Raw genomic sequence first — 25,779 nt, 5'->3', positions numbered from 1 at the left:
GGATTTGAGTATAGGAGCAGGGAGGTTCTACTGCAGTTGTACAGGGCCTTGGTGAGACCTGGAGTATTGCGTACAGTTTTGGTCTCCTAATCTGAGGAAAGACATTCTTGCCATAGAGGGAGTACAGAGAAGGTTCACCAGATTGATTCCTGGGATGGCAGGACTTTTATATGAAGAAAGACTGGATAGACTCGGCTTGTACTCGCTGGAATTTAGAAGATTGAGAGGGGATCTTATAGAAACTTACAAAATTCTTAAGGGGTTAGACAGGCTAGATGCAGGAAGATTGTTCCCGATGTTGGGGAAGTCCAGAACAAGGGGTCACAGTTTAAGGATAAGGGGGACGTCTTTTAGGACCGAGATGAGAAAGTTTTTTTTCACACAGAGTGGTGAGTCTGTGGAATTCTCTGCCACAGAAGGTAGTTGATGCCAGTTCATTGGCTATATTTAAGAAGGAGGGATCAGGGGGTATGGAGAGAAGGTAGGTACAGGATACTGAGTTGGATGATCAGCTATGATCATATCGAAGGGCCGTTGTAGCCTACTCCTGCACCTACTTTCTATGTTTCTATGTCCTTGAGTGACCCAGCCAGAGCCCGGACTTGAACCTGATCGAACGTCACTGGAGGGACCTGAAAATAGCTGTGCATCGACGTTCCCCATCCAACCTGATAGAGCTTGAGAGGATCTGCAGAGAAGAATGGGAGAAATTACCCAAATACAGGTGTGCCAAGCTTGTAGCGTCATACCCAAGAAGACTTGAGGCTGTAATCGCTGCCAAAGGTGCCTTAACAAAGTACTGAGTAAAGTGTCTGAATACTTATGTAAATGTGATATTTCAGTTATTTCTTTTTAATTACTTTGCAAAAATGTCTAAATACCTGTTTTCACTACTTTTTTATTATGGGGTATTGTGTGTAGATTGATGATTAAAAAAAAAGAATTTAATCCATTTTAAAATAAGGCTGTAACATAGCAAAATGTGGAAAAAGTGAAGGAGTCTGATACTTTCTGAATGCACTGTCAGAATGGTAGGCACTGGCGAGTGGAGTGCTGCAAGGTTCGGTTCTCGGGCCGCAACTATTTACAGCAAATTTGCAGATGACAAAGCTGGATGACAGTGTGAACTGCGAAGAGGATGCTAGGAGGATGCAGGGTGACTTGGACAGGTTGAGTGAGTGGGCAGATGCATGGCAGATGCAGTACAATGTAGATACATGTGAGGTTATCCACTTTGGTGGCAAGAACAAGGAGGCAGATTATTATCTCAATGGTGTCAGATTAGAAAATAGGAAATTGCAACGAGACCTGGGTATCCTTGTACACCAGTCACTGAAAGTAAACATGCAGGTAGAGCAGGCAGTGAAGAAAGCTAATGGCATGTTGGTCTTGATAACGAGAGGATTTGAGTATGGGAGTAAAGAGGTCCTTCTGCAGTTGTACATGGCCCTGGTGAGACCATATCTGGAGTATTGTGTGCAGTTTTGCGCTCCTAATTTGAGGAAGGACATCTTTGCTATTGAGGCACTGCAGCATAGGTTCACGAGGTTAATCCCTGGGATGGTGGGGCTGTCAGATGAGGAAAGATTGGGCTTGTATTCACTGGAATTTAGAAAGATGAGAAGGGATCTTATAGAAACATATAAAATTATAAAAGGACTAGACAAGCTAGATGCAGGAAAAATGTTCCCAATTTTGGGGGAGTCGAGAACCAGGGGCCACAGTCTTAGAATAAAGGGGAGGCCATTTAAAACTGAAATGAGAAAAATGTTTTTCACCCAGAGAGTTGTGAATTTGTGGAATTCGCTGCCACAGAGGGCTGTGGAGGCCATTGAATTTAAAAGAGATAGAGCTCTTGAGGCTAGCGGAATCAAGGGATATGGGGAGAAGGCAGGCAAGGGTTACTGATTGTGGATGATCAGCCATGATCACAATGAATGGTGGTTCTGGCTCGAAGGGCCAAATGGCCTCCTCCTGCACCTGTTTTCTATTTTTCACCCCTCATCCTCCTGTGCTCCAAGGATAAAAGTGCTAGCCAGAACCAACCTCTCCCTATTGCTCAGATCATCAGAAATTGTCTCTGCACTCTTTCCAACTTAACAACATCCTTCCCATAGCAGGGTGACCAAAACAGAACACAATACTCCAAATGCAGCCTCACCATCGTCTTGTACAACTGTAGCCTAACAGATCCCACTGATTCAGATCCTTCTGTAATTTTTGATAACCATCTTCGCTATCTTCAATACCAGCCACTTTAGTGTCATCTGCAAACTTACTAATCCTACCTTCTACATTCTCACCCAAACCAATGATATAAACTACAAAAAGCAACAGGCCCAGCACTGATCCATGAGGTACACCACTAATCACAGGCCTATAGTCCAAGAAACAACCTTCCACCGCCCACCTCTGCTTCCTTCAATTGTCAATTATGTAAGCAGTCAGCTAGCTTGAATCACATGTTATCGAACCTTCAGCTTACCATGTGGAGCCTTACCAAATCCTTGCTGGTCCATATAGACAATGCCTTCATCAACTTTTTTGTTTAAAACTCAAATCGGATTCATAAGACCACAATTTTCCATGTACAAAACCATGCTGACTCATCAAAAGCAGTCACTCGAAGCGAGTACGACTGTCCTCTGCATAGGGTCGTCTTCTTGTGCGTGTGCAGATGTATGTGGAGGCCGATCTGCGATCCACATGCCTTGGTACAACGTGGGCAGGGGAGACTGGCGGATGTTGGTAGTGGTTGAGACTCCTTCTCTCTCCTTGCGGTGCTGTCACTTTGTCCCTGTGGCACAACATAGTTCTGTTTCGTGATGTGCGGCTCCTTCCTGCACGGATTTCCTCTAGGAACGCCTGTCCAGTGCAATGTGCTCCCAGTTGCTCGATGTGATGTGGAATTTCTTTAGACCGTTCTTGATGTTGTCCTTGAAGCGTTTCTTTGGCCCGCCGGAGGCTCACTGACCTGCCTTCAGTTGAGAGTGCAGGATCTGTTTAGGGGGACGTGTGTTGGACATGTGGATGACATGACCTGTCCATCGGAGTTGGTGCTGCATTATTGTGGTGGTGATGGTGGTCATGTTGGCTTCCTCTAGAATGCTGATATTGGTGCGTTTGTCCTCTCAGATGATCCTCAGAGTCTTTCGTAAGGTTCTTTGATGGTGTTATTCTAGGGCTCTCAGGTGCCTGCTGCAGGTGGTCCATGACTCGGCTCCGTACAAAAGGGTGGGGAGGACAAAGGCTCTGTAAACCAGCAGTTTTGTTTGAGTCTTTAGGTCCCGATCTGAGCACTGTGACCATCATGCCATCATGTTGAAGCCTCAATATTCTGATGTACTTGTTGTGGCAGCCTTATATTGATAGTGTGCTCCAAAGAGCTTGGCGGTCTACCGCGTCAAAGGCCTTTGTCAGGTCTATTAAGGCCATGTACAAAGGCTGCCTTTGTTCACGGCATTTTTCCTGGAGTTGGCGTGCTGTGAATATCATGTCTGCTGTATGTCTGGATGGGCGGAAGCTGCACTGTGATTCTGGGAGTACTTCCTCAGACAGTGGTAGGAGTCAGTTTGCGAGGATACTAGCAAGGACTTCACCTGTTGTTGACAGGAGCGAGATGCCCCTGTAGTTTCCACACTCAGCCTTGTCCCCCTTCTTGGCTCTGAAGTGAGCCGCTCTTTTGGCCTTGAATGTTACATCATTTTGCCAGGCACGAAAGGCCTTTGTTTTCTTGGAGATGAGCTGTTCTATCTCTGTGTTCTTCTCGTCAAACCAGTCCTGCTGTTTTCTGGATGCACCCAAGGATGGTTTTGCAGGTATCATGGATGGTGGATTTGAGCAGGCTTCAGTGCTCTTCGATGTCATCAGGTCATTCCTGTTGGAGGCAGGGGAAATCATGCTTGACTAATTTTCTGGAATTTTTTGAGGATGTGACAAGTAAAATGGATGAAGTAGAGCCAGTGAAATGGAGTGTATCTTGACTTTCAGAAAGCCGAGGTCCCACACGGGTGATTGGTGAGGAAAATTAGAGCACATGGTATTGGGGGTAGGGTATTGACATGGATAGATTTGTTGGCAGAAAGGAAGCAAAAAGTAGGAATAAACGGGTCCTTTACAGAATGGTAGGCAGTGGCGAGTAGAGTGCCTCAAGGCTCGGTGTTGTTTACCATTTATATTGATGATTTGGATGAAGGAATTAGAAGTAACACTAGCAAGTTTGCAGATGACATAAAGCTGGCTGGCAGCGTGAACTGCGAAGAGGATGCTAGGAGGTTGCAGGGTGACTTGGACAGGTTGAGTGAGTGGGCAGATGCATGGCAGATGCAGTATAATATAGATAAATGTGAGGTTATCCACTCTGGCGGCAAAATCAAGGAGGCAGATTATTATCTCAATGGTGTCAAGTTAGGCAAGGGGGAAGTGCAACGAGACCTGGGTGTCCTTGCACACCAGTCATTGAAAGTATGCGTGCAGGTGCAGCAGGCAATGAAGAAAGCTAATGGCATGTTGGCCTTCATAATGAGAGGATTTGAGTATAGGAGTAAAGAGGTCAATAGACAATAGACAATAGACAATAGGTGCAGGAGTAGGCCATTCATCCCCTCGAGCCAGCACCACCTTTCAATGTGATCATGGTTGATCATTCTCAATCAGTACCCCGTTCCTGCCTTCTCCCCTTACCCCTGACTCCGCTATCCTTAAAAGCTCTACCTAACTCTCTCTCTTGAATGCATTCAGAGAATTGGCCTCCAATGCCTTCTGAGGCATAGAATTCCACAGATTTACAACTCTCTGATTGAACATTTTTTTTTGTCATCTCCGTTCTAAATGGTCTACCCCTTATTCTTAAACTGTGGCCCCTGGTTCTGAACTCCCCCAACATTGGAAACATGTTTCCTGCCTCTAACATGTCCAACCCCTTAATAATCTTATATGTTTCGATAAGATCTCCTCTCATCCTTCTAAATTCCAGTGTGTACAAGCCTAGTCGCTCCAGTCTTTCAACATATGACAGTCCCGCCATTCCGGGAATTAACCTAGTAAACCTACGCTGCACGCCCTCAATAGCAAGAATATCCTTCCTCAAATTTGGAGACCAAAACTGCACACAGGTGCGGTCTCACTAGGGCCCTGTACAACTGCAGAAGGACCTCTTTGCTCCTATACTCAACTCCTCTTGTTATGAAGGCCAACATTCCATTGGCTTTCTTCACTGCCTGCTGTACCTGCATGCTTCCTTTCAGTGACTGATGCACTAGGACACCCAGATCTCGTTTTACGTCCCCTTTTCCTAACTTGACACCATTCAGATAATAATCTGCCTCCCTATTCTTACCACCAAAGTGGATAACCTCACACTTATCCACATTAAACTGCATCTGCCATGCATCCGCCCATTCACACAACCTATCCAAGTCACGCTGCAACCTCATAGCATCTTCCTCACAGTTCACAATACCACCCAGCTTTGTATCATCTGCAAATTTGCTAATGGTACTTTTAATCCCTTCATCCAAGTCATTAATGTATATGGTAAATAGCTGCGGTCCGAGCACCGAGCCTTGCGGTACCCCACTAGTCACTGCCTGCCATTCTGAAAGGGACCCATTTATCCCCACTCTTTGCTTTCTGTCTGTCAACCAATTTTTTATCCATGTCAGTACCCTACCTCCAATACCATGTGCTCTAATTTTGCCCACTAATCTCCTATGTGGGACCTTGTCGAAGGCTTTCTGAAAGTCGAGGTACAGCACATCCACCGGCTCTCCCCTGTCAATTTTCCTAGTTACATCCTCAAAAAATTCCAGAAGATTAGTTAAGCATGATTTCCCATTCGTAAATCCATGCTGACTCGGAACGATCCTGTTACTGCTATCCAAATGCTCCGCAATTTCGTCTTTTATAATTGACTCCAGCATCTTCCCCACCACTGATGTCAGACTAACTGGTCTATAATTTCCCGTTTTCTCTCTCCCTCCTTTCTTAAAAAGTGGGATAACATTAGCTACCATCCAATCCACAGGAACTGATCCTGAATCTATAGAACTTTGGAAAATGATCACCAATGCGTCCACAATTTCTAGAGCCACCTCCTTAAGTACCCTGGGATGCAGACCACCAGGCCCTGGGGATTTATCAGCCTTCAGTCCCATCAGTCTACCCAACACCATTTCCTGCCTAATGTGGATTTCCTTCAGTTCCTCCGTCACACTAGGATCTCTGGCCACTAGAACATCTGGGAGATTGTTTGTATCTTCCTTAGAAAACAGATCCAAAGTACCAGTTCAACTCGTCTGCCATTTCCTTGTTCCACATAATAAATTCCCCTGCTTCTGTCTTCAAGGGACCCACATTTCCCTTTTGCAGTTGTATTGGGCTCTGGTGAGACCATATCTGGAGTACTGTAAGTATAAGAAAATAACTGCAGATGCTGGTACAAATGCTGGAGTAACTCAGCAGGTCAGGCAGCATCTCAGGAGAGAAGGAATGGGTGACGTTTCGGGTCGAGACCCTTCTTCAGACTGGAGTATTGTTTGCAGTTTTGGTCTCCTAAATTGAGGAAGGACATCCTTGTAATTGAGGCATTGCAGCGTAGGTACATGAGGTTAATCCCCGGGATGGTGGGACTGTCATATGAGGAGAGATTAGAAAGACTGGGCTTGAATTCACTGGAGTTTAGAAGGATGAGAGGGGATCTTATAGAAACGTATGCAATTACAAAAGGGCTGGTCAAGCTAGATGGAGGAAAAATGTTCCCAATGTTGTGGGAGTCCAGAACCAGGGGCCACAGTCTCAGAATAAAGGGGAGGCCATTTAAAACTGAGGTGGGAAGAAACTTGTTCACCCAGAGAGTTGTGAAATTGTTGAATTCTCTACCACAGAAGGCAGTGGAGGTCAATTCACTGGATGAATTTGAAAGAGAGTTAGATAGAGCTCTAGTAGCGAGTGGAATCAAGGGATATGGGGAGAAGGCAGGCACAGTTACTGATTGTGGATGATCAGCCGTGATCACAATGAATGGCGGTGCTGTCTTGAAGGGCCAAATGGTCTCCTCCTGCACCTATTTTCTATGTTTCGATGTTTCCCTGTCAGTTCGTGCCACCTGGGAGGACATTGGATCTTGTATCATTCAGGTATCTTGGCAGAGTCTTTAGGTATAGAGCCACTACCTGGATGTGAACACACACCAGTGACTGGCTGCCTTCCTCCGGACTCAGGACCGTTTCAGAGAACCAGTGCTTCCCATTGGTCTGAAAACGTCCATCGTAGAGACTGAAATGTCCTTTATTAGTCTCCTAAAAATCTGGTGGTTAGGCCATTGAAAGTGGATACAGAAGTGTCCTTTGACATCCCCCTCCAGCACCAACTGTATAAATACCTTGCGTCGGAAAGGCCTAGGGTAGAGTGGAGTTGGAACACTTCCAGTGATGGGAGAGACTAGTGCCAGAGAGCACAGCCTCTGAATAAAAGGACATACCTTCAAAATGGACATGAGGAGGAATTTCTTTAGCCAGAGCTGGGTGAATTTGTGCAATTCATTGCCATGAATGGCTGTGGAGGCCGACATTGGGTATTTTTAAGGCAGAGATTTATAGGTTCGTGATTAGTAAGGGCGTCAAATGTTATGGGGAGAAGGCAGGGGAAAGGGGTTGAGAGGGAAGATAGACAGAGTCATTGAGTGATACAGTGTTGGAAACAGGACCTTCAGCCCAACTTGTCCACACCAGCCACATGTTCCATCTGCATTTGTCCCACCTGCCTGTGTTTGGCCCATATCCTTCCTAACCTGCCCAATCCATGCACATGTCTAAATGTTTCTTAAACTTTGTGATAGTACCTGCCTCAACTACCTCCTCTGGCGGCTTGTTCCATACACCCACCATCCTTTGTGTGAAAATGTTTCCTCTCAGGTTCCTTTTTAATCTTTCCCTCCTCACCATAAACCTATGTCCTCTGGTTTTTGATTCCACTACTCTGGGCGAGACTATGTGTGTCTACCTGATCTATACCTCTCATGATTTTGTACACCTCTATATGATCATCCCTCATCCTCCTACGTTCCAAGGAATAGAATCCTAGCCTGCTCAACCTCTCCCTATAGCTCAGGCCATTGAGTCCTGGCAACATCCTCTTAAATCTCTGTACTCTTTCTAGCTTGACAAAAACTTTCCTATGACATGGTGCCCAAAGGTGGACATCTATAAACTAAAACTCTTGTTTGTTCGCTTGTTCCTGAACTACAGACAAAACAGTACATGACAGTGCAACAGTTTTAGGCATACTCATTGTCGTCCTGTGGTCCTATGGAAGAGGTTTCATTAAAATTGGTGTTATATATTTAAAGTTATTCAGATTTAAACGTTAAAAATAGGCGCATGCACAGTTGGGGTTCCGTTGATCTGGTACTTATGTAAGATGGCGACCGCATTCACGCATGCGCAGAACAAAAGCGTCCGCGCCTGCACAGTTGGGGCCCGTGAAGCAGGGCTCAGCCGCCTGTCTCTTGGGGGCAGGAGAACCAGGCCTGGTGCCGGGGGAAGCAGCCGGAGCCTGGGCCTGGGCCTGGACGTGACCGGGTAACCGCGAGCCAGAGGTGGGCCAACAGGAAAGGCGGCAGGAGCAGTAGCAACAGTGAGGCCGGGTGTTGGTGTTGGTGGAGGCCGAGGCCTGGGCCTGCAGGTGGGCCTGCCCTCGGCTCTCCCGACCTCCCTCCTCTGTCTGAGAGCCGTCGCCGTCTACCACTGAACATCCCCGCACCGGGATGGGACAGGACTCTCCCCCCCCCACCCCCGCTCCACCAATGCGGTCGCCTGGGCAGGGAGGCCGGTTGCTACGTCAACCAGGGGTTGCTCCCGGGAATGAGAGGGGAGGGTAGTGGGAGGGAGGGGAGAGGGGAGGGCGGGGTGCTGGAGTGGGGGGGAGTGAGGGGAATGGAGGGAGGGAGAGAGGAGGGGGAGGGGAGGAGAGGGTGCTGCACCAATGCAAGAGAGACAACCCTAGGGGGGTGGGGGGGGGGCAGAAAGGAGTAGAGATGGAAAGATGTGGTCAATAGTGGGATCCCGTTGGAGGTGGCAAAAATGTTGGAGGATTATATGTTGTATGTGACAGCTGATGGGATGGAAGGTGAGGACAAGGGGGATTCTGTTCTTGTTACGAATGGGGGAAGGGGGATCAAGAGTAGAGCTGCGGGATATCGAGGAGACCCTAGTGAGAGCCTCATCTATAATGGAAGAGGGGAACCCCTGTTTCCTAAAGGATGAGGACATCTCCGATGCCCTGGTATGGAAAGCCTCATCCTGGGCGCAGATGCAGCGTAGACGGAGGAATTGGGAGTAGGGGATAGAATCTTTACAGGAAACAGGGTGGGAAGAAGTGTAGTCAAGATAGCTGTGGGAGTCAGTGGGTTTGTAGTAGATGTCGGTCAATAGTCTGTTTCCTGTGATGGAGATGGTGAGATCCAGAAATGGGAGGGAGATGTCGGAGATGGTCCAAGTCAATTTAAGAGCAGGATGGAAATTAACGGTGAAGTTGATGAAGTCAGTGAGTTCTGTATGGGTACAAGAGGTAGTACCAATGCAGTTGTTAATGTAGCGGAGGTAGAGTTCGGGGATACGGCCAGTGTATGCCTGAAACAGGGATTGTTCGACGTACCCGACAAAGAGGCAGGCATAGCTGGGGCCCATGTGAGTGCCCATAGCTACGCCTTGGATTTGGAGGAAGTGGGAGGAGCCGAAGGAGAAGTTAGTGAGGGGAAGGACCAACCTAGGTGAGGTCACTTCCACCTCTGGGCCTTTTTCTGTGGGAAGGAGTCCTCACCACCCAGTGATGACCCCTTCTCCCCCCTCCCTCCTCTTGGACTCCCCCGGATGGCCTTCTTCCTTCTTTAGACCTTTTCATTTCCAACTGCCGGCGGGACATCAACTGTCTCAAATTTCCCACACCCCTGACCTACTCTAACCTCTATCCCCCTGAACGTACAGCCTTCCGCCCACTGTGCAGCAATCCCGACTGGATAATCAAAGCCGCTGACAAGGAAGGTGCCTTGGTTGTCTGACCTCACCTTCCACCCCACCTCACCTCGGTTGTCATGAAATGCTTTGAGAGGCTAGTCAAGAAGCACATCTGCGCCCTCCTTCCTCGCAACATGGACCCACTACAGTTCGCATACCGTCCGAACAGGTCCACGGATGATGCGGTCTCCCAGGTTCTACACACCGCTCTCTCTCATCTGGACAGCCAGGGGGGCTATGTGAGGATGCTGTTCATTGACTTTAGTTCAGCATTCAACACAATAGTCCCCAGCAGACTGGTTGAGAAGCTGCTGGAACTGGGGCTTAGCACCCCTCTGTGTGCCTGGGTCCTGGACTTTCTCACTGCCAGGCCCCAAGTAGTCAGGATGGGGGAACACACATCTAGCTCCCTCACCCTGAACATAGGATCCCCCCAGGGCTGCGTCCTTAGCCCCCTACTGTACTCCTTGTACACACATGACTGTAGGGCCAGGTTCAGCTCAAACTCCATCATCAAGTTTGCTGATGACACTGTGGTGGTGGGCCGGATCTCCAACAACGATGAGAAGGCCTACCGGGAGGAGGTGGCTGATCTGGCACTCTGGTGTCAGGACAATAGCCTCCTCTTGAATGTCACTAAAACAAAGGAGCTGATTGTGGACTTCAGAAGGGCTAAACATCCAAGGACGTACACGCCACTGGAGATAAATGGGTCTATTGTGGATAGGGTGAGCAGTTTCAAATACTTGGGAGTCCGCATCGCAGAGGATCTGACGTGGGCAACGCACATTGCCGCACTGGTGGGTAAGGCTAAGCAGCGCCTTTACCACCTTAGACAACTGAGGAAATTCAGAGTGTCGCTGAGGATCCTTCATTGCTTCTACTCTGGGGCTGTAGAGAGCATCCTGTCCGGCAACATTACAGTCTGGTTTGGGAACAGCTCTGCCCAGGACAGGATGGCCCTGCAGAGAGTAGTGCGTTCGGCAGAACGCACCATGGGAACTACACTCGTCCCCCTGCAGGACCTATACATCAGGAGGTGCAGATCCAGAGCAAGCAAGATTATGAGGGACCCCTGCCACCCCAGTAACGGACTGTTCCAGATGCTACGATCAGGCAAACGCCTCCGCTGTCACACTGTGAAAACGGAGAGGATGAGACGGAGCTTCTTCCCACAGGCCATCAGGACTGTCAACTTTGATAACCCCAGAGACTAAATTTTTGTCGACACTTTTTGTGCTATGTTTAGTAACTTATTAACTTTATTTATATGCTGTAACTGTAATTCTTTTTGTGCACAACCCGCAGGCATGGCCACTTTCATTTCACTGCACATCGAGTATGTGTATGTGACAAATAAATTTGACTTGACTTGACTTGTTGCATACAACATATAATCCTCCAACGTCTCCAATGGGATCCCACTACTGGCCACATCTTCCTTTCTCTACCCCTTTCTGTTTTCTGCAGAGACCATTCCCTCCGAAACTACTTGGTCAACTCGTCCCTTCCCACCCAAACCACCCCCTCCCCAGGTACACTCTCCAGAGTCAGCACATCCTTCCTCATATATGGTGCCCAAAATTGCTCACAATATTCCAAATTGGGCCTGACCTGCGCCTTATAGAGCCTCAGCATTACATCTCTGTTTGTGTACACAAGCCCTCTTGAAATAAATGCTAGCATTGCGTTTGCTTTCTTTACGACTCTATGACTCTATGACTACCAATCCAACTTGCAGATTAACTTTGTGGGAATCCTGCACCAGCACTCCCAAGTCACTTTGCTCCTCCGATTTCTGGATTCTCTCCCCATTTAGAAAATAGTCTGTTCCTTTATTCCTACGTCCAAAATGCATGACTCCACACTTTGCCACACTATATTCCATCTGCCACTTCTCTGCCCACTTTCCCAATCTGTTCGTCCTTCTGCAGAGTTCCTGCTTTCTCTGCACTGCCTGCCCCTCCACCTATTTCCGTATCATCCACAAACATGGCCACGAAGCCTTCAATCCCTTCATCCAAATCACTAATATACAACCTGAAGAGTAGCGGCCCCAGCACCGAGCGTTCCGGAACTCCACTAGTCACTTGCAGCCAACCAGAAAAAAACTCCTTTGACATGAAAATCCTGCTTGCCGTGAATCCCCAATTTAGAGCCAGGAATACCACATGTTCAGACTTCAGGGATAAATTCTATCTTCCATTTCTCTGCCCATTTCTGTAGCTTAGTTTAGAGATACAGCCTGGAAATGGGCTCTTTGGCCCACTGAGTCCCTGACGACACATCCACACTAGTTCTATGTTATCCCACTTCCTCATCCATTCCCTACACACTGGGGGGATTTTTTTAGAGTCCAATTAACCTACAAACCTGTACATCTTCATGGATGCAAACCGGAGGACCTGCAGGAAACCCATGCAGTCACAGAGAGAATGTGCAAACTGCATGCAGACAGCACCTGAGGTCAGGATCGAACCCGATTGTCTGGCGCTGAGGCAGCAGCTCACTGAGAGAGCTGCTCTTGGTGTCTGACTCCGGGACGGTGTAACTGAAGAGTGAAGATGGAGCTTCACTTTATGTCTAACCTGTGCTCTTTTTTGTAAACAAATACTTTATTCCAAAACAAAACCAAACATACAAAGAAGTAACATGATCAAATCAAAAGCTGCCTGTATCGGCAGTTCACAAATAAAACAATTACCAAATAAAAATTCCGCCAACTTTGTCAATAATATATTCGACCTCCCGCGGCGACCAGCGTTCACTGGAAGGCCTCCAGCATCCCCGTGGGCACCGCGTGTTAGCAAACTCACCCTTTTTTTACAAATACTTCATTCCAAAAACAAAAACAAATATACAATGTGGTAATGTGATCAAATCAAAAGCTGCCTGTATCAATAGACAATAGACAATAGGTGCAAGAGGAGGCCAGTCGGCCCTTCGAGCCAGCACCGCCATTCAATGTGATCATGGCTGATTATTCTCAATCAGTACCCAGTTCCTGCTTTCTCCACATACCCCCTGACTCCGCTATCCTTAAGAGCTCTATCTAGCTCTCTCTTGAATGCATTCAGAGAATTGGCCCCCACTGCCTTTTGAGGCAGAGAATTCCACAGATTCACAACTCTCTGACTGAAAAAGTTTTTCCTCATCTCAGTTCTAAATGGCCTACCCCTTATTCTTAAACTGTGGCCCCTTGTTCTGGACTCCCCCAAAATTGGGAAAATGTTTCCTGCCTCTAATGTGTCCAACCCCTTAATAATCTTATACGTTTCGATAAGATCCCCTCTCATCTTCTAAATTCCAGTGTATACAAGCCTAGTCGCTCCAGTCTTTTAACATATGACAGTCCCGCCATTCCGGGAATTAATCTAGTAAACCTACGCTGCACGCCCTCAATAGCAAAAATATCCTTCCTCAAATTTGGAGACCAAAACTGCACACAGTACTCCAGGTGCGGTCTTACTAGTAGGGCCCTGTACAACTGCAGAAGGACCTCTTTGCTCCTATACTCAACTCCTCTTGTTATGAAGGCCAACATTCCATTGGCTTTCTTCACTGCCTGCTGTACCTCCATGCTTCCTTTCAGTGACTGATGCACTAGGACACCCAGATCTCGTTGTACGTCCCCTTTTCCTAACTTGACACCATTCAGATAATACTCTGCCTTCCTATTCTTACCACCAAAGTGGATAACCTCACACTTATCCACATTAAACTGCATCTGCCATGCATCCGCCCACTCACACAACCTGTCCAAGTCACGCTGCAACCTCATAGTATCTTCCTCACAGTTCACACTACCACCCAGCTTTGTATCATCTGCAAATTTGCTAATGGTACTTTTAATAGAAACATAGAAAATAGGTGCAGGAGTAGGCCATTCGGCCCTTTGAGCCTGCACCGCCATTCAATATGATCATGGCTGATAATGTCGTATTTTTCTTCAGCTTCGAAATTAGGACAGGCGACACGGAGAATTCTTCGAGAAGTTAAAAGCCTTTATTTGCAAACAACGGCTGGAACAATCAGGAAGTCAACCGCATGACTGCCCTGACTGTTCACTTAGTACATCGGGCAGTCTATGTTTATAGGATTATTCCAAACCTTATCTTCTTTACATTACCAGATACACTCCTGCTCTATAATAATTCATTTCTTTGCAGTCCTCCTGTCTGGTCTGCCACTATTAAATCCCATTTACTGACTTACCCTTATCTTAATACTCTTATCTCTTCACACTTCGCCTCCCTTATTTCCCTGCTAGTCCATCCCTCACATCCATCCATCACCCCAAGACATATGTCTTCTTTTCTCTTGCCACCATTATCTTTCATCCGAATGTGACAAGGCAAAGAGATAATTGTATATAGGCAATCCCTAAGTCAAAGGTTACCAAAGTAAGAATGCCTAAGGATTAAGTCTAAGGACCAAATATTGAATAAGGGATCTAAAGACTGCTAACTGAGGAATAATGCCAGGCTAACTGAGGAATGCCTAAGAGTACACATGCTACACAGTTAACACTTGAATGTCTGAATAGTTACAATGTGTATGCTGCACAGTTACACTTGAATGTCTGAATTTCATGCACTATACAAAATATATACTCCTATATTTCCCCCCCTTTGAGACCTACATGGTCTCACAGAAAAAGAAAACTAACAGTTGCACATGTCATTGACTTACGGCATAAACCTGATTATTATTAGCCCCCACCTCAGGGTGTTTAGATGTATAATGTGCAGCTCGTCAGTGTTCTTCTTCTATCATACTAAAGTCCTGGGTCACTAGGCCAAAAACCCACCCGCATTTGCCTGGAGTAGGAAAAAAGACCCAGCTACCCTTACAATCTATATCCCTAGTACTCCTCCAATGCAATTTGGTCGTCATTATAGTATTCTATCGGCGGGGTCTGCTTCCCTTGGAGGGTAGACGCACTCTTATCCTGGAACAATGGGAGCTGCTTCACAGTAGCTTTCACGAGGAGAGATTTGATACATGGAAAAACACAACACAATATTATAGCAATTACAAGCAGGGTGATTCCAATAGACATCCCCATTGCTAATGTCCCTTCGATCCCGCACCTGGTCCCCTGGCCCCAGCAGGGCATCGTTAGGACCAGCCTGGTTCAGCCAAGTCCAGGTCTGCAAAGTCGAGGACTTCCAGGTTTGAGTTGGGAGAGGCAATAATGGCCTCCCCCATGTCGCCTCCGCCCACATTGTCGTGAGGAGGACAGGCGCCCACAACCTCATCTTCAACAACCTCAGAGTCACTAATGTCCCCCAAGACGTCCTTTATGATCTGGTTAATGCTTGATCCTTCTACTGTATTTTCGTTCTCTTGCCCGCTTACCTCGAGGTTATTCACAGGTTGTGCCTGTGGGACAGTCCTTGTACAATGATTGAGATGGTACCATGTAGACCGGCCCTCTACCTGGACGGCAGTCAGTGAAGCTTTAGTTACCGTGAATGGTCCTTCCCTTCTTGGCTCATTCCACCTTCGTCGAAAAGCTCGCACATAAACCTGATCTCCGGGTTTAATAGGTCCTTCGTCCTGGTCCACCTCTGGCTCCCTTTGCTTTTCCTGTGTATAAATAGACTTGTGTATCATAGTTAACTGTTGCATGTATTGTTTCAGTTCCACCTCTAATTGTTCCAGGCTTGGTCCCTTGTAAGGACCTCTCCATTTGGGTATCGGCATGGGTCTGCCAGTGAGCATTTCATGTGGTGTTAAATGAGTTATTCGATTAGTTTGCATGCGACAGCTCATTAATGCCAGTGGCAGGGCATCGATCCAATTTAACTTTGTGGTTGCACAAATCTTATTCAGCTTAGCTTTCAACGTTCCATTCACTCTTTCTACCATGCCCTGAGACTGAGGGTGGTATATACACCCAAATCTTTGTTTCACTCTTAGGGCTTGCAGCACCAACTTAACTGTTTTTTGGATAAAAGCCGCTCCATTGTCGGAACTGATTTCGGTCGGTATGCCGAATCGTGGGATGACCTCGTTAGTCAGAAACTTGACTACAGTTCCTGCACCCAAGTCTTTAGATGGTACCGCCTCCACCCATCTGCTAAATCTATCAATTACTGCCAGCATGTACCTTTTCCCTCTTACCGTTTTCAGCATGTCCACATAGTCGATCACCAAGTGTCTAGATGGTCCTTCGGGCACAGGTATATGACCTATAGGTGATATTAACATATCGGTAATACTATTTCTCTATTACTCATTTTCAAACTTACGGGGGTTGTGCATCGTGTTAACTGTGTTTTTCCCGAGAACCCTACAGTTTTAACAAATTTTCCTGACTTGGGAAGGTGGGAGGCATTCTGCGGCTGCACACAAGTATATGTAGCTCCAGTATCTATCATCATAGGTGTTAACTGCCCTCCCAAAATTACCTGAACCATGGGTTCTTCTTCTGCCTGTCGTGTTATCATTGGGTAAAGTCCCTTCCCATCTGGGTTCTCTGGGCACCCCTAATATCTAGCATAGGGGTTCACGACTCCAATTGGGCCTCCAGTCGGGCCCGTTGGGGCTGACCCTGGGTTAAAACACTGCTCACCCTCTGTGGGTTCCTGTTGGTACGGCCATGGATGGTGTGGGCAGTCCCTCCTCAGGTGCCCTACCTGATTACATCCCCAACATATTTTATCAACTGCCCGTCTACTTACTGGCCTTCCTCGTACCCTTCCTTGCGTCCCCCTTTGGGAGCCCCAGGCCTGTCGGGGCCGATTTCCTGATTTATTTTGTCCCTGATAGGGCATTTGAGGAAACGTTCCCCCAAAGACATTTATTATTGGCATGGGATTCTCTGGCCTCTGTCTGGCTCTGTCATAGGACTCACTCTGCATTGGTGCATTGTTTATTTCTGTTGTTTCAGCCGGGTCTGTTGTTACTGCCAGCATTTTCTTTCCTTTTTCACGTTCTTTCTTTTTCAGCTCTTCTAGTTGCATTTGCATCACTTTTCTCTGCACCTCTTCGTGCTGGTCCACCTGTCTTTTTCTACCCTTACGATGTTTGTCGACTGCATGAACCAGGATTGGGATATGGTTGACAATCCCACCACCTCTTCCAGTCTGAACTTAACCTGAGGGGGCATGGCGTCCACCACAGAGGTCCAAAACAAAGTGGTCATCAACTCATTACCGTCTATTTGTTGTTCGGTTTCAAGTCTCCACTTTTTCAGTTGATCCTCCAAATAGGCTGCTGGGTTCTCCGTGTCCCCCAGCGGGTCTCCCCTCAATGTCTTTAAGTCCACCTTGAGCGGGTAACAGTCTCTGAGGGCCTGTCATACCCTCGGTCTGACTAGGTCAAATGACTGGCCATCAATCATCGGGTTATTTGCGGTTTTTATCCCAGCCATTTCAAACAGCTCTGCTAATTTCGTGGTTCCCATTACCTTCACCAGTAGTGCCTTCAAATCTCCCATAGCCAATAATCGTCCCATAGTTTCCTCCTCAAAGGCCCTAATCCATTTTCCTGCCCCGTCATATATGTTGGGCAAGGCGTTTCTCAGCCCTTCTAGGTCTCGGGTCACCCAAGGAATATACTGGGTTTGTCCTGCCTTTTTCAGAAGTAATGGCATCATTCTCCCCCTCAGTTCCTGTATCCCGTTTGCCATGTCTTGTTGTGGTTCTACCTGTATACTTTCCCACCTCATTCTTCTCTGGGCATACCCCTGGCTTTCCTTTCTTTCTCTTTCCATTTCTTTTTCCATCTCCCTCATCTCTATCTCTAAGCGCTTTATGGATGCCTCTATTTCCCTTCTACGTTCCCTTATTCTTTCCCCATCACTTTCTAATTCTGCTTCATTCTCACAGTTTTTCCCTCTCTCTGATGCCTGCTGATTACTCGCCTGTGATTCTGCATTGCTGTCTCCCTCATACTCCTCATTTGCTGCTTGACGGGTCTCATAAATCTTTCTTTCCCTGAGGTCCTGCAACCTTCTGATGTCTGCTTCTAGTTCCCATGCTTCTTGCTTCATCCTTTCCTTCTCTCGCTGCCCCCTTCTCTGTCTATATTCCTTTATGTCTTGCTCATCGTTCCAAGTTGTGACTTCTCCCTCTATCTCCACTATTCCCTTCAGCAAAGGACACTGCTTTATTCCGTCCTGGTCGGAATAGGGAGGGGGATACCCAGGGTCCCTTAGGCTTGGGTACAGAGTTGATTTTTTTCTCCTGAAGCTCCTGACTTTCATGCTGTTTTTCAGGTTTTTCACCCTTGTTTGGGGGGGGGGTATTCTTTTCCTGCTATGCTTTCCTCAGCCTTTCTCCTTCTATTCTAAACAATTTAAGTACGTCTAGTTCTTTTTCCTTTTTCGTTACTCGAGTTTCTGATTTATCCTTAGGCTTATAGTTCTTAATTAACACTTCCATTTCATCACACATATTTATATCAAAATATAAATATATCAAATTTATATCAAAATTTATATCAAAATCTATATCATATTTATATCATTCCGTGGGCCATTTCGTAACCAATTTTTTCATCCTTTTTTCCCATTTTTCAGAATGTTTTTTAATATCCTCTTTGGATACGGGGAATTTCTTACTTAGTAGTTCAATTGCAGTTATTTTATTCATTGTACTCGTCTTATGTTAGTGCACTTGGTCAGTCAGTTTAAATGCAGTCCTTGTCCTCACTCCGTTCCGTCTCTATGGTCACTATGCTACCTATTACGCTATTTCTATCTTCTACAGTTCTACTATATTCCTTTAATATTTTGCAATTTAATTTTTTATGTTATCCAATTATTCCAATTCTTGTTCTGCCCATACAGATCCCTACTCACTTAGGGCGGTATCCACAGATCATCTGATCCTGCCCGTACAGACCCCTAGCTAACTAGAGTGGTATCCACAGGACGCCTTAACTTACCCGTGCAGATCCCTAGTTAACTAGAGCGGTATCCACAGGGCGTCTCGTCCGTTCAGTCCCCTATTCTCTTAGGGCGGTATCCACGAGAGTTTAGTGATGTCACAAAATCTTACTCGCCTATTATCCACTTACCCCACTGCGCAGCCTTCTCGAGCAATCCTCCGGGTCTCCTTTTTTAGAGTAATTTAACGATAGGTTCTGTTGGATCGGAGAGGCCCTTGGACCACCTGGGCGCTCCTGTGCCACCAGTGGCCCCCCGTTTTGAACAGGCTATTAGTCCAAATAAAGCGGAAAACCGCCTAACTTTTTGCGGGTGGCCACCCTTTACCTGTTGTCCCGGGGAGCCCCTGACGGGCTTGGAAGCGCCTTTAGCTTGTCATCCGTTATCGAACGGGCCTCTTTCCGATCCTGCCGACTACGCCAATTTTGTCGTGGTTTTCTTCAGCTTCGAAATTAAGACAGGCGACACGGAGAATTCTTCGAGAAGTTAAAAGCCTTTATTTGCAAACAACGGCTGGAACAATCAGGAAGTCAACCGCATGACTGCCCTGACTGCCCTGACTGTCCACGTAGTACATCGGGCAGTCTATGTTTATAGGATTATTCCAAACCTTATCTTCTTTACATTACCTCATACCCACACTCCTGCTCTATAATAATTCATTTCTTTGCAGTCCTCCTGTCTGGTCTGCCACCATTAAATCCTGACTTTTACTGACTTACCCTTATCTTAATACTCTTATCTCTTCACACTTCGCCTCCCTTATTTCCCTGCTAGTCCATCCCTCACATCCATCCATCACCCCAAGACATATGTCTTCCTTTCTCTTGCCACCATTATCTTTCATCCAAATGTGACAAGGCAAAGAGATAAAGGTATACAGGCAATCCCTAAGTCAAAGGTTACCAAAGTAAGAATGCCTAAGGATTAAGTCTAAGGACCAAATATAGAATAAGGGATCTAAGGACTGCTAACTGAGGAATAATGCCAGGCTAACTGAGGAATGCCTAAGAGTACACCACATGCTACACAGTTAACACTTGAATGTCTGAATAGTTACAATGTGTATGCTGCACAGTTACACTTGAATGTCTGAATTTCATGCACTATACAAAATATTTACTCCCATAATAATCCAACTCAGTATCCCGTAACTGCCTTCCCTCCATACCCCCTGATCCCTTTAGCCACAAGGGCCACATCTAACTCCCTCTTAAATATAGCCAATGAACTGGTCTCAACTACATTCTGTGGCAGAGAATTCCACAGATTCACCACTCTGTGTGAAAAAAAACTTTCTCATCTTGGTCCTAAAAGACTTCCCCCTTATCCTTAAACTTGTTCTGGACTTCCCCAACATCGGGAACAATCTTCCTGCATCTAGCCTGTCCAACCCCTTAAGAATTTTGTAAGTTTCTATAAGATCCCCCCTCAATCTTCTAAATTCCAGCGAGTACAAGCCGAGTCTATCCAGTCTTTCTTGATATGAAAGTCCTGCCATCCCAGGAATCAATCTGGTGAACCTTCTCTGTACTCCCTCTATGGCAAGAATGTCTTTCCTCAGATTAGGAGACCAAAACTGTAGGCAATACTCCAGGTGTGGTCTCACCAATGCCCTGTACAACTGCAGCAGAACCTCCCTGCTCCTATACTCAAATCCCCTCGCTATGAATGCCAACATACCATTCGCTTTCTTCACTGCCTGCTGCACCTGCATGCCTACTTTCAATGACTGGTGTACCACGACACCCAGGTCTCGTTGCATCTCCCCTTCTCCTAATCGGCCACCATTCAGATTTCCTGTTTTCCTGTTCTTGCCACCAAAGTGGATAACCTCACATTTATAAGTGGATAACCTCACATTCATCCAAGTCATTAATGTATATTGTAAATAGCTGCGGTCCCAGCACCGAGCCTTGCGGTACCCCACTAGTTACTGCCTGCCATTCTGAAAGGGACCCATTTATCCCCACTCTTTGCTTTCTGTCTGTCAACCAATTTTCTATCCATGTCAGTACCCTACCTCCAATACCATGTGCTCTAATTTTGCCCACTAATCTCCTATGTGGAACCTTGTCAAAGGCTTTCTGAAAGTCAAGGTACACCACATCCACCGGCTCTCCCCTGTCAATTTTCCTAGTTACATCCTCAAAGGGTATCGGCAGTCTTACCTGCGGGAGTGTGTGTCTAATCTGTCTAATCTAATCCCAGTCTAATCTGGGAGTGTGTGGTGGGACAGAGCAGAGGGAGCCTCACTCTGTGCCCTGGGAAAGCGTTACCTGACAATGTAGTGGGAGCTTCACTGTATCTAACCACGTCCTGAGAGAGTGTGATGGGACTTTCAACTTTTATCTATGCTTTGTTTTGTTTACTTGTGCAGGTCGAAAAGATGTGACCCTGGGGAAACCTGATATTAAAGTGGAGACGGTGAACAAAGAGGCTCCACTGAACAGCAAGGAACTTGAGGAGGATGACTCCAGCATATCCACAGCAACTCGTGTCATGAAAGCTGTGTACTCGGTAAGAACGTGTTTGTGTGTCAACAGGCAGGCATTTCTGCAGTGGTCCACAGAGCTTTTGCCCCCGCCTTGAGTCCGGTGCCTCCAGTGTAGAGGAGACACCAGTTTTGACGATGAATGCAGTTCACTGGATTGGAAGACATGCAAAGTGTTTGGTGATGGTGGGAAGGGAAGAAGTAGATATGCAACAGAACGTAGCACAGGAAAATAACCTTTGATCCACAATGTCTAGGCTGAAAATGATGCCCTTAAATAGAACATAGTACAGCACAGGAATTGGCTCCTTGGCTCACAATGTCCATGCCGAACATGATGCCATGAACATGTAACTAATCTCCTCTGTCTGTGAGTGATCTATATCCCTCCATTTTCTGCATACGCTATTTAAAATACACTTGCATGCCACTCCTATATATGTCTCCATCACTGCACATGGAAGTCAATAGACAATAGACAATAGACAATAGGTGCAGGAGTAGGCCATTCAGCCCTTCGAGCCAGCACCGCCATTCAATGCGATCATGGCTGATCACTATCAATCAGTACCCCGTTCCTGCCTTCTCCCCATACCCCCTCACTCCGCTATCCTTAAGAGCTCTATCCAGCTCTCTCTTGAAAGCATCCAACGAACTGGCCTCCACTGCCTTCTGAGGCAGAGAATTCCACACCTTCACCACCCTCTGACTGAAAAAGTTCTTCCTCATCTCCGTTCTAAATGGCCTACCCCTTATTCTCAAACTGTGGCCCCTTGTTCTGGACTCCCCCAACATTGGGAACATGTTATCTGCCTCTAATGTGTCCAATCCCCTAATTATCTTATATGTTTCAATAAGATCCCCCCTCATCCTTCTAAATTCCAGTGTATACAAGCCCAATCGCTCCAGCCTTTCAACATACGACAGTCCCGCCATTCCGGGAATTAATCTAGTGAACCTACGCTGCACGCCCTCCATAGCAAGAATATCCTTCCTCAAATTTGGAGACCAAAACTGCACACAGTACTCCAGGTGCGGTCTCACCAGGGCCCGGTACAACTGTAGAAGGACCTCTTTGCTCCTATACTCAACTCCTCTTGTTACGAAGGCCAACATTCCATTGGCTTTCTTCACTGCCTGCTGAACCTGCATGCTTCCTTTCATTGACTGATGCACTAGGACACCCAGATCTCGTTGAACTCCCCCTCCTCCTAACTTGACACCATTCAGATAATAATCTGCCTTTCTATTCTTACTTCCAAAGTGAATAACCTCACACTTATCTACATTAAACTGCATCTGCCATGTATCCGCCCACTCACACAACCTGTCCAGGTCACCCTGCAGCCTTATTGCATCTTCCTCACAATTCACACTACCCCCCAACTTAGTATCATCTGCAAATTTGCTAATGGTACTTTTAATCCCTTCGTCTAAGTCATTAATGTATATCGTAAATAGCTGGGGTCCCAGCACCGAACCTTGCGGTACCCCACTGGTCACTGCCTGCCATTCCGAAAGGGACCCATTTATCCCCACTCTTTGCTTTCTGTCTGTTAACCAATTTTCTATCCATGTCAGTACCCTACCCCCAATACCATGTGCCCTAATTTTGCCCACTAATCTCCTATGTGGGACCTTGTCGAAGGCTTTCTGAAAGTCGAGGTACACCACATCCACTGACTCTCCCTTGTCAATTTTCCTAGTTACATCCTCAAAAAATTCCAGTAGATTTGTCAAGCATGATTTCCCCTTCGTAAATCCATGCTGACTCGGAACGATCCCGTTACTGCTATCCAAATGCTCAGCAATTTCGTCTTTTATAATTGACTCCAGCATTTTCCCCACCACTGATGTCAGACTAACTGGTCTATAATTACCCGTTTTCTCTCTCCCTCCTTTCTTAAAAAGTGGGATAACATTTGCTATTCTCCAATCCACAGGAACTGATCCTGAATCTATAGAACATTGAAAAATGATCTCCAATGCTTCCACTATTTCTAGAGCCACCTCCTTAAGTACTCTGGGATGCAGACCATCAGGCCCTGGGGATTTATCAGCCTTCAGTCCCATCAGTCTACCCAAAACCATTTCCTGCCTAATGTGGATTTCCTTCAGTTCCTCCATCACCCTAGGTTCTCCAGCCCCTAGAACATTTGGGAGATTGTGTGTATCTTCCTCAGTGAAGACAGATCCAAAGTAACGGTTTAACTCGTCTGCCATTTCTTTGTTCCCCATAATAAATTCCCCTGCTTCTGTCTTCAAGGGACCCACATTTGCCTTGACTATTTTTTTCCTCTTCACGTACCTAAAAAAACTTTTGCTATCCTCCTTTATATTATTGGCTAGTTTACCCTCGTACCTCATCTTTTCTCCTCGTATTGCCTTTTTAGTTAACTTTTGTTGCTCTTTAAAAGAGTCCCAATCCTCTGTCTTCCCACTCTTCTTTGCTATGTTATACTTCCTCTCCTTAATTTTTATGCTGTCCCTGACTTCCCTTGTCAGCCACAGGTGTCTCTTACTCCCCTTAGAGTCTTTCCACCTCTTTGGAATAAATTGATCCTGCAACCTCTGCATTATTCCCAGGAATACCTGCCATTGCTGTTCTACCGTCTTCCCTGCTAGGGCCTCCTTCCAATCAATTTTGGCCAGCTCCCGCCTCATGCCTCTGTAATCCCCTTTGCTATACTGCAATACCGACACTTCCGATTTTCCCTTCTGCCTTTCCATTTGCAGAGTAAAACTTATCATGTTGTGATCACTGCCTCCTAATGGCTCTTTTACCTCTAGTCCCCTTACCAGATCAGGATCATTACACAACACTAAATCCAGAATTGCCTTCTCCCTGGTAGGCTCCAGTACAAGCTGTTCTAAGAATCCATCTCGAAGGCACTCTACAAACTCTCTTTCCTGGGGTCCATTTCCAACCTGATTTTCCCAGTCTACCTGCATGTTGAAATCTCCCATAACCACCGTAGCATTACATTTTTGACACGCCAATTTTATCTCCTGATTTAACTTGCACCCTAAGTCGAGGCTACTGTTTGGGGGCCTATAGATAACTCCCATTAGGGTCTTTTTACCCTTACAATTTCTCATTTCTATCCATACTGATTCAACATCTCCTGATTCTATGTCACCCCTTGCAAGGGAATGAATATCATTCCTTACCATCAGAGCAACCCCACCCCCTCTGCCCACCTGTCTGTCTTTTCTATACGTTGTGTACCCCTGAATATTCAGTTCCCAGCCCTGGTCCTCTTGTAGCCATGTCTCAGTGATCCCTACAACATCATACTTGCCCATGACTAACTGAGCCTCAAGCTCATCCACTTTATTTTTTATACTACGCGCATTTAAGTACAACACTTTAACTTCTGTATTTACCTCCCCTCTCACATCGTTCACAATTGGCCCTGCCCTTAATTTCTTTTCCGCTCTGGAACTTCTGTTCCCATTCTTCCTAGAGTCTTTTGCAATATCTCCTGTATTCCCTTTTACCTCATCTTCATATTCACAATTTGTTAACCCCTCCCCCCCACTACTTAGTTTAAAGCCACAGGTGTCACACTAGCAAACCTGCCTGCCAGAATGTTTGTCCCCCTGCTGTTAAGATGCAACCCGTCCCTTTTGTACAAGTCACCCCTAGCCCAGAAGAGATCCCAGTGGTCCAGAAATCTAAATCCCTGCTCTCTGCACCAGTCCCTCAGCCATAAATTCATACCCTCTATCTCTCTGTTCCTGGCCTCACCAGCACGAGGTACCGGTAGCAGTCCAGAGATAACCACCTTCGACGTCCTACTTCTCAGCGTTTTTCCCAACTCTCTAAACTCCCGCTGTAGCACCTCCTTCCTCTTCCGCCCGACGTCATTCGTGCCCACGTGCACAACGACTTCAGGTTGATCGCCTTCCCTCGCTAGGATTTTCTGAAGCCGGTCTGTGATGTGTTGAACCCTGGCACCAGGGAGGCAACAGACCATCCTCAAGTCCCTCCTGCTGCCACAGAATCTTCTATCCGTCCCTCGGACTATGGAGTCACCGACCACTACGGCTCTTCCAGACTTCGGTCTCCCCTGTCGTGTATCCTTGCCAACAGGTCCGCCACTCGGACTGGAAACGTCTTCTGCCCCGACAGTTCCCAAGAGGGTATACCTATTTGCAATAGGCACAGCCACCGGGGTCTCCTGTAGTCCACGTCCACTCCCCCCGGAAACAGTCTCCCACCTTCGCTCGACCTGGACCCTTGGCGTGACAGCCTCACAATAGGTCCTGTCGAGGAAACTCTCGCATTCCCGGATGGCCCTGAGGTCATCCAACTGCCTCTCCAACTCCACCACACGTCCCTTCAGGAGCTGCACCTGGACACAGTTCTT

The 25,779-nt window shown here is 46.7% G+C and overlaps 1 protein-coding gene across 1 annotated transcript in view; it reads left to right on the top strand.

Annotated features, from left to right (window-relative positions):
- LOC144605527 (kin of IRRE-like protein 1) overlaps positions 1-25,779 on the top strand; it is a 133,698-nt gene that overhangs the window by 87,778 nt on the left and 20,141 nt on the right. The window contains exon 13 of the mRNA XM_078420903.1: positions 21,293-21,432. Within this exon, the coding sequence (XP_078277029.1) occupies positions 21,293-21,432 (140 nt within the window). The remainder of the gene's footprint in view (positions 1-21,292; positions 21,433-25,779) is intronic.

This window comes from Rhinoraja longicauda, chromosome 24 (genome assembly GCF_053455715.1).
Source record: "Rhinoraja longicauda isolate Sanriku21f chromosome 24, sRhiLon1.1, whole genome shotgun sequence".
NCBI lineage: Eukaryota > Metazoa > Chordata > Chondrichthyes > Rajiformes > Arhynchobatidae > Rhinoraja > Rhinoraja longicauda.
The sequence above is the reverse complement of the archived record's forward strand: the minus strand, read 5'-3'. Positions and strand labels throughout refer to the sequence as shown.